At 35.6% G+C, this 15,295-nt stretch overlaps 1 protein-coding gene across 1 annotated transcript in view; it reads right to left on the bottom strand.

Annotated features, from left to right (window-relative positions):
* Positions 1 to 3,967: 3,967 nt before the first annotated feature.
* LOC112397407 (transmembrane protease serine 11B-like) overlaps positions 3,968 to 15,295 on the bottom strand; it is a 19,839-nt gene continuing 8,511 nt past the window's right edge. The window contains 10 exon segments of the mRNA XM_024741600.1: positions 3,968 to 4,131; positions 4,769 to 4,909; positions 5,269 to 5,397; positions 5,400 to 5,527; positions 7,052 to 7,229; positions 8,039 to 8,077; positions 9,461 to 9,621; positions 10,819 to 10,851; positions 10,853 to 10,884; positions 10,965 to 11,080. Coding sequence (XP_024597368.1) covers positions 3,968 to 4,131; positions 4,769 to 4,909; positions 5,269 to 5,397; positions 5,400 to 5,527; positions 7,052 to 7,229; positions 8,039 to 8,077; positions 9,461 to 9,621; positions 10,819 to 10,851; positions 10,853 to 10,884; positions 10,965 to 11,080 — 1,121 coding nt within the window.

The following is a 15,295-nucleotide window of genomic DNA, read 5'->3' as shown; positions in this document are numbered from 1 at the left end:
GTTGGCTGTGGGTTTGTCATATATGGCCTTTATTATGTTGAGGTAAGGTGCCTCTATGCCTGCTTTCTGTAGGATTTTTATCATAAATGGATGTTGAATTTTGTTAAAAGCTTTCTGTGCATCTATTGAGATGATCATATGGTTTTTCTCCTTCAATTTGTTAATATGGTGTATCACATTGTTTGATTTGCATATATTGAAGAATCCTTGCATTCCTGGGATAAACCCCACTTGATCATTGTGTATGATCCTTTTAATGTGCTGTTGGATTCTGTTTGCTAGTATTTTGTTGAGGAATTTTGTATCTATGTTCATCAGTGATATTGGCCAGTAGTTTTCTTTCTTTGTGACATCTTTGTCTGGTTTTGGTATCAGGGTGATGGTGGCCTTGTAGAATGAGTTTGGGAGTGTTTCTCCCTCTGCTATATGTTGGAAGAGTTTAAGAAGGAAAGGTGTTACCTCTTCTATAAATGTTTGATAGAATTCTCCTGTGAAGCCATCTGGTCCTAGGCTTTTGTTTGTTGGATAATTTTTAATCACAGTTTCAATTTCAGTACTTGTGATTGGTCTGTTCATATTTTCTATTTCTTCCTGGTTCAGTCTCGGAAGGTTGTGCATTTCTAAGAATTTGTCCATTTCTTCCAGGTTGTCCATTTTATTGGCATATAGTTGCTTGTAGTAATCTCTCATGATCCTTTGTATTTCTGCAGTGTCAGTTGTTATTTCTCCTTGTTCGTTTCTAATTCTATTGATCTGAGTCTTCTTCCTTTTTTTCTTGGTGAGTCTGGCTAATGGTTTATCAATTTTGTTTATCTTCACAGAGAACCGGCTTTTAGTTTTATTGATCTTTGCTATAGTTTCCTTCTTTTGTTTTTCATTTATTTCTGCTCTGATCTTTATGATTTATTTCCTTCTGCTAACTTTGGGGTTTTTTTGTTCTTCTTTCTCTAATTGCTTTAGGTGTAAGGTTAGGTTGTTTATTTTAGATGTTTCTTTTTACTTAAGGTAGGATTGTTTTGCTATAAACTTCCCTCTTAGAACTGCATTTGCTGCATCCCATAGGTTTTAGGTGATTGTGTTTTCATTGTCATTTGTTTCTAAGTATTTTTTGATTTCCTCTTTGATTTCCTCAGTGATCTCTTGGTTATTAAGTAGTGTATTGTTTAGCCTCCATGTGTTTGTATTTTTTACAGTTTTTTTTCCTGTAATTAGTATCTAGTGTCATAGCATTGTGGTCAGAAAAGATACTTGATATGATTTCAATTTTCTTAATTTACCAAGGCTTGATTTGTGACCCAAGATATGATCTATCCTGGAGAATGTTTCATGAGCACTTGAGAAGAAATTGTTTTCTGTTGTTTTCAGATGGAATGTCCTATAAATATCAATTAAGTCCATCTTGTTTAATGTATCATTTAAAGCTTGTGTTTCCTTATTTATTTTCATTTTGGATGATCTGTCCATTGGTGAAAGTGGCGTGTTACAGTGCCCTACTATGATTGTGTTACTCTTGTTTTCCCTTTGTATGGCTGTTAGTGTTTGCCTTATGTACTGAGGTGCTTCTGTGTTGGGTGCATAAATATTTACAGTTGTTTTATCTTCTTCTTAGATTGATCCCTTGATCATTATGTAGTGTCCTTCTTTGTCTCTTGTAATAGTCTTTGTTTTAAAGTCTGTTTTGGCTGATATGAGAATTGCTACTCCAGCTTTCTCTTGATTTCCATTTGCATGGAATATTTTTTCCATCCCCTCACTTTCAGTCTGTATGTGTCTCTAGGTCTGAAGTGGGTCTCTTGTAGACAGCATATATACGGGTCTTGTTTTTGTATCCATTCAGCCAGTCTGTGTCTTTTGGTTGGAGCATTTAATCCATTTACATTTAAGGTAATTATCGATATGTATGTTCCTATTACCATTTTCTTAATTGTTTTGGGTTTATTATTGTAGGTCTTTTCCTTCTCTTGTGTTTCCTGCCTAGAGAAGTTCCTTTAACATTTGTTGTAAAGCTGGCTTGTTGGTGCTGCATTCTGTTAGCTTTTGCTTGTCTGTAAATGTTTTAATTTCTCCATCAAATCTGAATGAGATCCTTGCTAGGTAGATTAATCTTGGTTGTAGGTTTTTCCCCTTCATCACTTTAAATATGTCCTGCCACTCCCTTCTGGCTTGCAGAGTTTCTGCTGAAAGATCAGCTGTTAACCTTATGGGGATTCCCTTGTATGTTATTTGTTGTTTTTCCCTTGCTGCTTTTAATGTTTTTTCTTTGTATTTATTTTTTGATAGTTTGATTAATATGTGTCTTGGCATGGTTCTCCTTGGATTTGTCCTGTATGTGACTCTCTGTGCTTCCTGGACTTGATTAACTATTTCCTTTCACATATTAGGGAAGTTTTCGACTATCTCTTCAAATATTTTCTTGGGTGCTTTCTCTCTCTCTCTTCTCATTCTGGGACCCTTATAATGCGAATGTTTTTGCGTTTAATGTTGTCCCAGAGGTCTCTTAGGCTGTCTTCATTTCTTTTCATTCTTTTTTCTTTATTCTGTTCCACAGCAGTGAATTCCACCATTCTGTCTTCCACATCACTTATCCGTTCTTCTGCCTCAGTTATTCTGCTATTGATTCCTTCTAGTGTAGTTTTCATTTCAGTTATTGTATTGTTCATCTCTGTTTGTTTGTTCTTTAATTCTTCTAGGTCTTTGTTAAACATTTCTTGCATCTTCTCGATCTTTGCCTCTATTGTTTTTCCAAGGTCCTGGATCATCTTCAGTATCATTATTCTGAATTCTTTTTCTGGAAGTTTGCCTATCTCCACTTCATTTAGTTGTTTTTCTGGGATTTTATTTTGTTCATTCATCTAGTACATAGCACTCTGCCTTTTTGTCTTGTCTATCTTTCTGTGAATGTGGTTTTTGATCCACAAGCTGCAGGTTTGCAGTTCTTCTTGCTTCTGCTCTGAGTCAATAATTTATAATAAAGAGAAAATAAAAGTAATGTCACAAACAATTGAAGGAAGGTAATTTTTAGTTTGTTTTAGCAGTTTTTAAAATTTTAAGGTACTTGTTTTATTTTTAGGAGAGTTAAAAGGTAAATTATTTGCAGAGATTACAAAATCAGCCCTCCATACAATTTCACATGCACTATCAGGAGAGCTACTGCAATAGATGCCACACCGTCCTCTCCCCTTGAGGGCCTCACATTATCTTTGCTGCAAGAAAATGCGAACAGATGACAAAAGAAGGACATGAAGAAAATATTATATAAATAATTGCAAGTTAAAAATCATTTTTAAATACCTGACTAATTTTGGATTTAAATTCTATGAGGGAAAATTCACGTGAGGGTTACAACTTATCAGAGAGGCTGAAGAATGACTTCAAGCAAATAATTGTTTTTCTTAGTGTTCCTCACTCTGTAAATTAAGAGACTTGGTCTAACTGAACCTATGTTACCCCTTCTCCATTCCAAGATTATATGATTTTACAAGATACACAAACTATCTCAAATATAAACAAAGTGTGAATGTACATTATTTGCCTTACATATTCCAGTTTAACAAAATGAATTTATAATTTATAGAATTATAAATCTATAAATTTATGATTTATAGAATTAAAAATAATATATTTGGTAGATCCAGCATGCATGTTCTCATACTAACAAAATCTGTATTTTTTTAAATTCTGAAAAATAAATTAAGGTCTATTCCAAATATAAAGGTAAGATAAATCAGAAAGAGGCTATGAATAAAAATATTTTGGCCTTTTTCTTTTCTTTCTGTTTACTATATTAGTTAAATAGATAAATAAATGGATAGTGTTTTAGATAAAATAAAACATTAATCAAGACCTTTATGCATTTGTATATAAGAAAATGATTGGTATACCAACAATCAAAAGAAAAAGATTTTGAAGCAATGGATAAGAATACCCTATAATTGTCTTTTTGTTCCATTTCAAACTTACTTCTCTTTCAGAGTGCAGTCTTGGAGGTAATCCATCCACGATAAGCAGTCACTCAAGTATAGACACCTGGTTTATTCTTTTTCCCACATTCTTCACCCCAGCTTACTATTCCAACAAGGTGCCAGATATTCCTAGAGTTGGGATAAGCTAGTGGTCCACCAGAATCATTCTAGAATAAAAAGAGAAAAAAAATGTTTCTTGTCCTGAAACATTTCTTTCTATCTCTCCTCTGGAGTTGTCAACAGCCCCTAGGCAGTGAGACAATCCACCCTCTTTGGGCTTAGAACCGTGGGACTCTTGAATTTCTTCAAAACCCAGGGCAACTACAAACCAGAGTATATTACCTACAGCTGGACTGGAGTGGATTGGGAAGACTAGAAGCTGACTTTTTAATGAGTCCAAACTTAACTCTGGAGAAAGTGACTCAGAGGCTCCATGATGAAGCCTCTCAGGAATGCATGACATGTGCACCTGTAAAGCCTCCTGCTGCATCTCCTGATAAGAGAGAGGCAAGCATTCTAGTTCTGCAGGTTGCCCAGAAAATAGGGCCAAATTTATTTTATTACCTTGTAACTATGGATTCCTAGACTGAAAACTCCATGAGAACAGGGATTGTGTTCACCACTGCATCTCCAGCTTATGAGCTGGGTTCTGGTACATTAATGAGATTAATAAATGTTTGTTATGTGGATTGAAATAAGAAGCTACTCTGTGAAAATCATTAAGACAAAAAAAATTATGGTGATAAAAACTTCCATTGAATTAGTACTTCGGAAAAAATGATTTGATAATGTATCTAGAAGTATTTGACAGGCATCAGCTTCTCCTGACATAAATCCAGCACACAGCATTGTATCAGTTGCCAAGCCAGACAATGCATGTGGAGCATTGCAAACTATGTTATCAGTAATCTTCAAAAAAGCCTGCTGAAGTATCACTGGAAGAGAACCTAAGGGCAATAAATTCTGCATATCATGGAGATCTTAACCTTGTTTTTTGAGACAAAGAACATCTATGGAATAAAGCAGATTCTCTTGGTCACCAAGAGCCAGACCAGTCCCAGGCTAGATTGCTTTCTTTCTAATGTTTATTAGAGCTGGCTGCCTCACACATAAATTCCAAATTTTCCAATTCTTATTCCCAGAGATATTTCAGAAATTGAAGACAACACCATGCCTTTGGTCCCATCACTTGGTTTTCTTTTCAGTATATTTATGGACTGGTTAATTGTGTGAAAGAATGATTGATTGATTGATTGATTAAATAATTATTCTTATGAAGCTATTACATATTTACAGAAAAACTTACCATTTATATAAAGTGTTCCCCATTCTGTAACTACAACACTGTCATTTTCTGAGAGCTTCATTTTGGCTTCAGAAAAACAAATCCTATGAATGTACTTTGTAAAAGAGACTTCTTCAGCAAGCTGCACAGGGCAATATCATCATGAACCCCAGCTCTGCTATAATTTTCATGAAAAAGAATGTTTTGGACTTTCTGTGTCATATATGGTTTATTTACTATAGTTACAAAGTTGACAGTCCAATCTTCTGAATTATTTTTCCTGGAGGACACAATTTAATTAAAATACACTCAGTTTGGGGGCCAAAACGGTATTCACAGTGATTATCTTATCACTTTAAGGTGTGAGTTTCCCAAACAACACTATAAAGCACTTAAATTCTTATTTTTAAAATGTCTTTGATGTGGGGATGTCATAAATGCTACAGACACATAAAAATAGTGCTAAGGACTATTACAGCTGTCAGCCTTCTTCAAGTCCTCCTAACTAGAGTCACTGATGTCTCCTGCTAGTTCAGCCCCATCTGGTTTCTATGCATTTGAGTTGGGTAAGAATCATATAAGCAGTCTCAGTGGATGGAGTCCAGAATCACTCATACTGTCATATACCCTGGGCTCCAGGAGCCTGTGGCAGGCTCTGGGCATCCGTCTGCATACATAAACAATTGCAATCTGTTCTCACCCAATCACCCCATTATGTTTACCAAGTCAATGCATCTTGGCTTCTAATTTAGATTTTCTGACCAGTTTCTCCAGTTCCCCTGAGATTCTTTCCCAGTTTAGGCCCTAAGATCCTATTTAACTATTGTCACTTCCTCAAAATGTCAGGTGCCTTTTTTTTTTTAAGGTTTCAAGACCTTCATGTAACTGTGACCCTCTTCAGTCCTTCTCTCCTTCTGAAATCTTCAGTGACTCCACACATTCATTAGCTGTGTTTCTCCAGTAAGTAAGCATCTTGTCATTTAGAGGTGTCCCCAATGAATAAAACTACATTTTCTAAGCATATTTTCTAATGTTTCCTTTTACAAATCTTCTCTACTTCAAATAGTTCTTTCTGTTTGCTGTCCATAGAATACAACTTGTGTTGCTCCATCTCAACACATTTGAAGAAGGCTATTTTTCCAACTCGAAATGCATATTATTTTTTTCTGATCTACCTACCCCAATCAATCAAAGCTTATATCTTTAGAGTCTAGATCAAATCTTACAACTGAATACCTCAGCTAGATTGTGTTCTCTTTCTTCACCAAGTTTCCATAGCACGTGCTATCTGTGTTGTGCATGTGACACTTACTACACTGTGCTGCCTTATACCTTTAATATATCACGTTTAAATTTCTTCAACTAGATTGTAAACCCCCAGAGGGTAAGACAAATAAGCACCCTGTAACTGGAGTCAGACATACCCAAGTTCACACTCAGTTTCTTTTATTTAAGAGCTGTATGATCTTGGTCAAGTTACATCACCATTTCTAAACCCTAGTTTCCTCATCTTTAAATAGGTTAAAGTATACCTTTCATACGGAATTATTGTTATGATTAAATAAAATGGTGTAAGTAAAGTACTTAACATCAGGCCAAAGCCCCTATTTGGAAAATGTTAATTGCTTCCATTCACTTTTCCCTTAGTTGCCCAATTTAAATGTCTTTGCTGCCCTTCAATTATGTAAGTGGTTGTAAATTTCATATGGTCTTGGCAGAACCTCACACATTTAGGTTAACCCCACAGACCTCCCAAATAGGCCTGCAACCAGAATCCTGCATTTAGTCAGACTTTCAAACTTACTTAGCAAAGCAGTGAGCTGCAGATAGGAGCCACCTACTGCTGATCAGAGAAACACCACAGTGGTGTTGGCCTTTCCACTGCATGCTTGCCTGCCATGGCCAGGCCCCCGTCAGGGCATTTTCCCCATTCACAATTCGGTTGCCTGCTGTGATACTATTGGTCAGTCGTCCCCCACAACCTGAAGAAAGGATTTATTTATATAAGAGCATGTATCTTTCATTATATTTTTTAAGAAATATATTTTAAAACATTATTTGAAACCCTTCAATGATTGTCCAGCATCTCCTAATCAATGTTGTTTCTTTCCTGGAATGTACCCTTATCATGATAGCCCATTCCATCCTTGTTTGGGTGACTTTTACTTTTCTTCTTTTCCAGTTTCAAGCATTTTTCAACTACTGATTTTTGTTGTATCTATCTGTTATAACTCTAGTCTCCCCAAGTACATTGCATAATTCTTGAAGGTGGAGACTTTGCTTCATTAAGGTCTGTATCTTGTATAGCATATGCAATGCTATCTGTAAAGCCCCATGTAGACAACAGATACTTCATAAATATCCACTGAACGAATGAATACATGTATGTATCACACTGTAGGCCTCATGATACTCTAAAGAGAATTTGCTTAAAAGGTACAGAACTATTATTTACCTTATAATAAATATATTTGATATAGCCTAGTTTTGCATTTTCTTATTATCCTAAGTTGTTCGTTCTTCCTTCACTTTTTTTTAAAAACTAATTCAGACATGATATTCTTCATGATTCCATTCTTTGGAAACAGTTCTCATTTCACCCTTTTGGACAACCCATTATAAATGGTCAGTGTTTTTCAAAAAGAAATGCCAGATAGATATGTGGTATATCCAATAATTTTGAAAAACTACTATAGATTTCCAGCATTAAGTACTTCTAGATCCTTTTTAGCAAAATGATGGGGAACTATTTTTGAATGTGTTAAATTTATAATAAAGTTTCTAAACTTACAGTTATTGGTAAGCATTTCAGCATTAGCCTTGCTGATTTCTGAAATTAAAATAAAAACATAAGGTTGATAAAATATCACCAAGCAATTCTCTTCAGCCCGAGGACTAAGTTTCCTAACCCAATTACTCCCAACATTTAACTATTCAGACTAGTTCATGTATTGTCTATCAACCCCTCTCACTTCTACTTGTTATATTTTGGCCATCTCTCCGCATCTCTACCAGGTAGTATAGGAAAAGGGAAAAGGAAGTAAAAAAGCAAAGCTCTCAGTATTTTGATGGTTGAAGTAAAATATTTAGTGAAGTAAGAAGCTGACACTCTTACTAAAAATGGCACTGGGCATAATCTTTGGATTTTTTTTTCCCTATGATAATTCTCATTACTCTGAAATGTAGTTATCTATATTTTAAAGAAAAAACCCAATTCAAATTACATTTCATTAGACCTATCCTGCTCTTTAGAAGTCATCTCATTACTAAGACTGAATTATGAAATTTTGAGAATTTAACTTAAATTCAAGTCTCTTTTCTATTGGGAAGAGGCTTTAGAGAGAAAGAGAAGAGAGAACTAAAAAAAGACACATCGGAAAGTGCTGACTCTGAATCCCTGGGATACAGAGGGGCAGTAACTTGTACAGCCTTCTTTCCCAATGACTACCCACAAAGGAATCGTATCGCTCCTTTCAGAACCTCTACCTCAAACTCACTTCTCATGAGTGGCCCATTGGTGACAGGGACTATGTTCTGAGGCAAAAGAGCTGTAACTGGCAGCTGGCAGCCATCAGAGCTTCTGGATCAACTGTCAGTCTGGAAGAAGCACAAAACGGCTCTGGAAACACAAGCTTATCACCTAATAGACCTTTTAACAATCCAATTTAACATTTGAAGAACTTCGTAGGACCTTTGAATGTTTACAAACTTTACTTTCTGTACTGGGGCAAAATCCTATCATTTTCTTCCCTTGTTTTCTAGGGAATTATTTCAGACAGATTTTGTCTTTAATAGTATTACTTCCATTCTTCCACAAGAAACAATGAGAACCCCCGTCCTCAACTTCACACTGACTTCTGCAGTCTTCACGCTTAATGATCAAGAAAACCCTGTCTGTTTCCTATGAGTTCCTGACAAAAGTAGAAGTAGGGAGGAATAATGCTTCAATTATTATTGTTCACCCCCTTTCCATCCATTACAGCCAACCCTTCCAAACTCACAAGCATACCTGTAGCTTAACACTTATTTCTGTCACTTTGCAGACAGATTCTATAGCACTGCCTTCTCCACTACCACCTCAATGGTAGGAGTGCCACAGTTGGGAAGACTAGTTTTTCCTAAGCAAATTCCTGAAACTCTTGGTTCATTTTTTTTTTCCAGTACTTTTTTTTAATAGTTTAGATAGTTAAGTAGTAGAAAATAAGTGAAATACCTATAAGTTTGATGGAAGTGGGAACTGCGTTCCAAGATGCCATGTTGTCCTTCAACATCAGATGTAAGATAGCCTTGATTTTAGTCCTCATGCTGTTCTTTTTTGCTGGAGGAAACTTGAATGTCAACTGTAACTGTACACTTGAACCATTGGGATAAGAACTAGAAGCAACAGAAATGTTCTAGTGTGTTGTTTCTTGATTTTTTAGATGTTTCATGAACACATTGGATTTGCCACATTTTAATTATTATATTGCCTTCACATACATATTAAAAAAATACACAGATATTGTCTCAGTATAAATAAAGTGCAATGGTCCCTAAAAATTTAACTGGCTAAGAGGTATTGTTCATGAAAGAGGATATGAACCACAAACTAGAAATCAGAATATTTCAAACACATTTGAGAAACTGAGTACTGACCAACAAATAATTGACTTGAGATTTTATAATAATACAGTAAAAAGTGTTCTTGTACAGATATTTTCTAATAACTTAATTTTAGAGAAAGAGATAAATGAGAACTTAAATGCAGGGCCAGGAAGCATTCAAAAGATATTGTCTGTAGGTAAGTAGATTGGTTGGTCCATTGGTTGGCTAGCTGGATTTTTTGTTTTGTTTTGTTTGGAGAGTTCAGACTTCCCCAGAATAGATATTGGCAGTTACCAAATTACAGGTGTCTCTCCTTTTATCACTCATCCCCTATGCCCTGTGATACCTGTCTCCCTGCAGCCCTCACCACTACCACCATCAAGCACACTTACAATACATATTTAGACAAATGTTATCTCAAAAGATTCACTTTTGTTCACAGGCATTACAGTGATGGTAATTATTAAAGAGACCAAAAGAGGATTATTTTAGGAAAGATATGGCCAGATGGGTATGGATGGGAGAAGAGGTGGCTAGTATATAGGTAGCAAAACAATCAGATCAGACTCCTTGTTTTGCATAGTTACAGTTATCTTTTATCATAGAAATCAATTAGGACTGACTGCCACCAAAAACCTTACAATTCTCCTTCAAGTACAGAGATTAAAGATATGTACAGAACACTTCCTACACTGAATAAAAATTTGTTAAATACAGTGATACTTTAATTTATGGGGAGCTCTTTATCCCTTCCCTCCCTCCCTTCCTTCCTCCCTTCTTTCCTTCCTCCCTCCCTTCCTTCCTTCTTCCCTTCTTTCCTCCCTTCCTTCCTTCTCTTTTGCTCCCTCTATCTCTCTTTCTGTTTCTTGCTGTTGTTGTTATTTAAAACTGGAGCTGATATGACATATTACCTACTTCTCGTTCCATAAGATCTTTCTTTTTAATTATTTTTTTGTTCCATAAGATCTTGAATGAATTTGTACTTACAGAAGTTTGATGACTTGAGAGTTGATATACTCTGTATACACCAGAATTTTGAAATGCATCAGACATCTGTCAAGAGAAAAAAACAAAGCCACCACATGTTTCAATCAAATTTATAGTAAAATTAGTAAGATAAATCTCTGACTTACCATAGTCTCAATATATTTTCTCAGATCTGTGCTGACTTGTGAAACTGCTTTTTCACAATTATCATTGTATATGACTCCAGAAATATGAAAATCACCTTGGTAATAGTAAGTCTTCCCTGTGAAATAAAGAAATACTTAGAAAATTTTAAAATAGAAAGTGACCTCAAGTCCCTCCATATCTTTATCTCAAAATTAATATTCAATGGATATACTCAGACAGGGAAATTAATTTACTACCACTTGAATGAGAGATTCCCCTAGCTTTCATCCAACTCTAGTTACTGTCAGTATTAACAAAGATTGTGTTAGCTCCTAAGCCAGAATCCTAGAGTAAACCCATCTTCCAAAATGACTTCAAACAACCTTTACAACAGAGTTTGAGTGTTTATTTTTACTTCAAGAAGCCCAGTTCAACTAATTTAACTTCAGGAAATATAAGCTCGTCCAGCCTTGTATCTGAAATTGTAGATAGTTGATCATATAGAGAAATTCAAGAGTAAATTCTCATCCACACACTTCCTGCTCAAGCCAGGATGCCTGCAGTTCTACCTTTTGCATCACTCCTTTCCACTAAGTCACTGTTCCCCCAGAAGAAGAAACAATGTTAAATGCAAACTATATTTTGGAAGGATAGCTAATTAAGCTACTGGTCCTCACTAACATGCTGACAGGGCTTCTTTATGAGGGTTTGATTTGGAAAACTCAGAGCACTATACATAAGGACATTTTGTGAATAAAGTTATTTTATTATTATTATTATTTTGCGGTACACGGGGCTCTCACTGTCGTGGCCTCTCGCGTTGCGGAGCACAGGCTCCGGACGTGCAGGCTCAGCGGCCATGGCTCACAGGCCTAGTCGCTCCGCGGCATGTGGGATCTTCCCGGGCCGAGGCACGAACCCGTGTCCCCTGCATCGGCAGGCGGACTTTCAACCACTGCGCCACCAGGGAAGCCCCACAATTTTAAAACATCAATCTCACTGTAATTTATCTCCTACAACCCATACCAGGTATCATTTCCTAGATTAGACTTCCCTATAGCCACATTCTGATACTGCATTAGCAGTTAAACTGCAAAGTATTACAAACAGTAGTTTTAATTTATTAAAACTTCATTTCCAACCATTTGAATTGGATTAACCTGATTTCTGTTATACAGTGAAGAGTGTTAAAAAAAATTCCAAAACAAAATTCCTCAAATTCTGTAAAGATAAACCTTTTTTTTTTTTTTCATAGAGGACTTTAAATTATTAGGGAGAGGCTTGTGAATAAGGAACAAAGAAACTAATGATCAAATGAAGCAAATGGCCTCCACCACCAACTTTCTTCTGGAACTCGAGGAAAGCCAAGAGTCAGTGGAAAGGAACTCACTTGAAAATCTATTAAGTTTTGTGGGCCCACTGCAGTTTGTCAAGTGCTAATTTAGGATCTGTGTTATAAAGTACATTATTCTAAAAATCTATAATGGCATTCAGGTTTTTAAATTATTTCTAAAAAACATTCAAGCTAGAAAATATGGTTTTAATTACACTATTAGAGAACAAAAATGGTAGTATCTTATGAGTGATTATTTTTAAAAAGTAGACAAAATTTTGCTGAACTTTGATTATTCTTTTTCCAAATTTCTGAAACTTTCCCAGAGACTTTACAGGGCCTCTAGACCTCAGAAATAATAGCATGGGTCCAGAAATAAAAATCTAAATTATAAAAAGCAACCAATTAGCAAAAAACTAGAAAATACTCTGTAGCAACCTGTTAGCTTTTATAGACTTAATCTCCCAAATAAAATCCCATTTACCTGAACATAATGTTCTGATTGTGGTGGTGATGTCAGGGACAAGGGCAGTGATTGATGATGGCAATGATGATAGTGGTAATAAAAATAAGGGCCTTCTGGTGTAGCTTTTAAGATGATCAGTGTTTCACAGGTTTATGTGCTACATCCAGTGTTGGTTGGTTTGTTTTTATGGGCTGGCTGAAATATAGAGAACAAATAAGATGAAACTTGTACAACTAGCGTTAATGACTGTCGTATTTCTATGGTTTCAAGATAGGAGTCATCCAGGGGGTGACAAACTTCCTTGACTTGGCTATTTAGAAAAAGTAATAGCCTAGTCTTGGACTAGTCACTTAAAATGCACACCCAAGAAACAGCTTTGTGGTAAATCAGGATAATCCTAACTCTTGTGTTTGACCAATTCCGTCATTCTGGCTTCTTCCTCCTCAACTGAAACCATCTGTAACTATGTAGAAGTTTCTGACAAAAGACTTTCCACAAAGTACCGATTTTAACATAACTAATATTGCCATCATTTTGATATAATGAAATTCTATTTAATTGCAGTTTATATTTTCATTTCCCTAATTACCAGTGAGAATGATCATTGTGATCATTATTTTACATATTTCACTTTTCAGCCATGCTGCAACCCCAATTTTTGTGTTCTGACTCTTAAAGCCAGTGAGACTGTGGCTTTCTGCTTAACTTTTTAGCTCCTCTACATCACCTGGACTGGCCAGTGCCCTCTGGCAAGAAACCATATGTATGTAAATCTTGCCCAGTATGGTCCCTTCCCTTCATGAATTGACTCTGAGACAGTTTTTATCAGTTTTTTGTCACTCTGTACTGCCTTCATATGGTTTTTATATTTTTTCCAAAGTTTATAACTATTAACCCTAGAAGGGCTTGATATAAGAAATTTCACCATTGCTGGAAGAGGAACGAGTTATTGGTGACTTTTAAAAAACAGAATTTCTTAATTTTAGTTTAAAATTTGTCAATATTTCCTTTCAAGGTTAGTATTTTATGTGTATATATATGTAGTTTGTTGAAGAATTCCTTGCCTTTTATAAAGATATACTTGTATGTTTTATTTTAAAAACTTTAATGTGTTACCATCTGCATTTAAGTCACCAATTCACATTGCATTCATTTGTGTGTATATTATGAAGTAGGAGCATTTTTTTCCATATGACTATTAATTGACCCTGTACATCTTATTGAAATCATGCATGTGCAATTCTTTATCTACTGCCCTGCAAAGTCACCTCTGTTATAAATCAAGTATAAATCAAATGCAGGTCTCTTTCTGAATTTTTTATTGTTTCTTTGATTTATTTTTTTATTACTGTGCCATATCACACCACCTTAGTTATTGAAGTTATAGAATGTCTTGTGTCAACTTAAAGAAAAACACACAACATAAGAGTTGTGAGTTTAAGTTGTATTCAAGGTCTTACTGAGGACTAGCCACTCAGTTAGCTCTGAGGAAACTGCTGCAAAGAGGTAGGGGAGAAACCAGTTTATATATGATTTTTGGCTGGGAAATACATGCAATCAAGCATACATCTTGGTAAAAGTGTACTGCTATCACAAAGAACAGATATCTCAAGTCAGTGATTTTAGTGCTTTTCTATGTATGGGAAGATGCAGGAATCCGGGGTTATTAAAATTCTTCTGGAGATGTTTATCTAGACAGCCTCATCCTGTCATCCTCTTAATTTCTTCTCAGATTGCAGTAGGTCAGCGAATGTAGTGGGTTATGACTTAATCCTTGTAGAAAACACTTGTTTTTCTCTGTTCACACTTGATATCTGGTATGTAAGCCCATATTTGTTTTCCTTTTTCTAAATTATTTTGGCTATTTTTAGTCCATTGCCTTTACTTATAAATTTTAACATTGATCAATTTCCAAAAAGAAATCTCTAGACTTTTATTGATATAGCATTGAACCTATAGATCAATTGGGGAAGAATTGACTTCTTAATATATTGAAGCTTCCAATCTGTGAACTTGGTACATTCTTTCATTTATTTAGATTTTCTTTAATTTCTCTCAATAGTGTTTCACAAGTGTCTAAATAGAAGTCTTATACATGTTCTCCTAGGTTCAGTCTCATGTATTTGATTTATTCTATCCTGGTGTAAATGGTATTATTCCTTAAATTTCGTGTTATATTTATTGCTGACATAGAATACAATTGACTTTTGTCTATTGACCTTGTATTGAGAAAACTTAATTCATTTATTAATTTTTTCTATTTGTATATATATATTTTTTAAATTTATTTATTTTATTTATTTATTTTTGTATGTGTTGGGTCTTCCTTGCTTCACGCGGGCTTTCTCTAGTTGCATCGAGTGGGGGCTGCTCTTCGTTGCAGTGTGCGGGCTTCTCATTGCTCTGGCTTCTCTTGTTGCAGAGCATGGGCTCTAGGCCCGTGGGCTTCAGTAGTTGTGGCTCACAGGCTCTAGAGAGCAGGTTCAGTAGTTGTGGCGCACGTGCCCAGTTGCTCCGCGGCATGTGGGATCTTCCTGGACCAGGGCTCAAAC

Source organism: Neophocaena asiaeorientalis, unplaced genomic scaffold (assembly GCF_003031525.2).
Source record: "Neophocaena asiaeorientalis asiaeorientalis breed wild unplaced genomic scaffold, Neophocaena_asiaeorientalis_V1.1 scaffold445, whole genome shotgun sequence".
In the NCBI taxonomy this organism is placed as follows: domain Eukaryota; kingdom Metazoa; phylum Chordata; class Mammalia; order Artiodactyla; family Phocoenidae; genus Neophocaena; species Neophocaena asiaeorientalis.
This window is presented reverse-complemented; position numbering and strand designations above follow the sequence as displayed.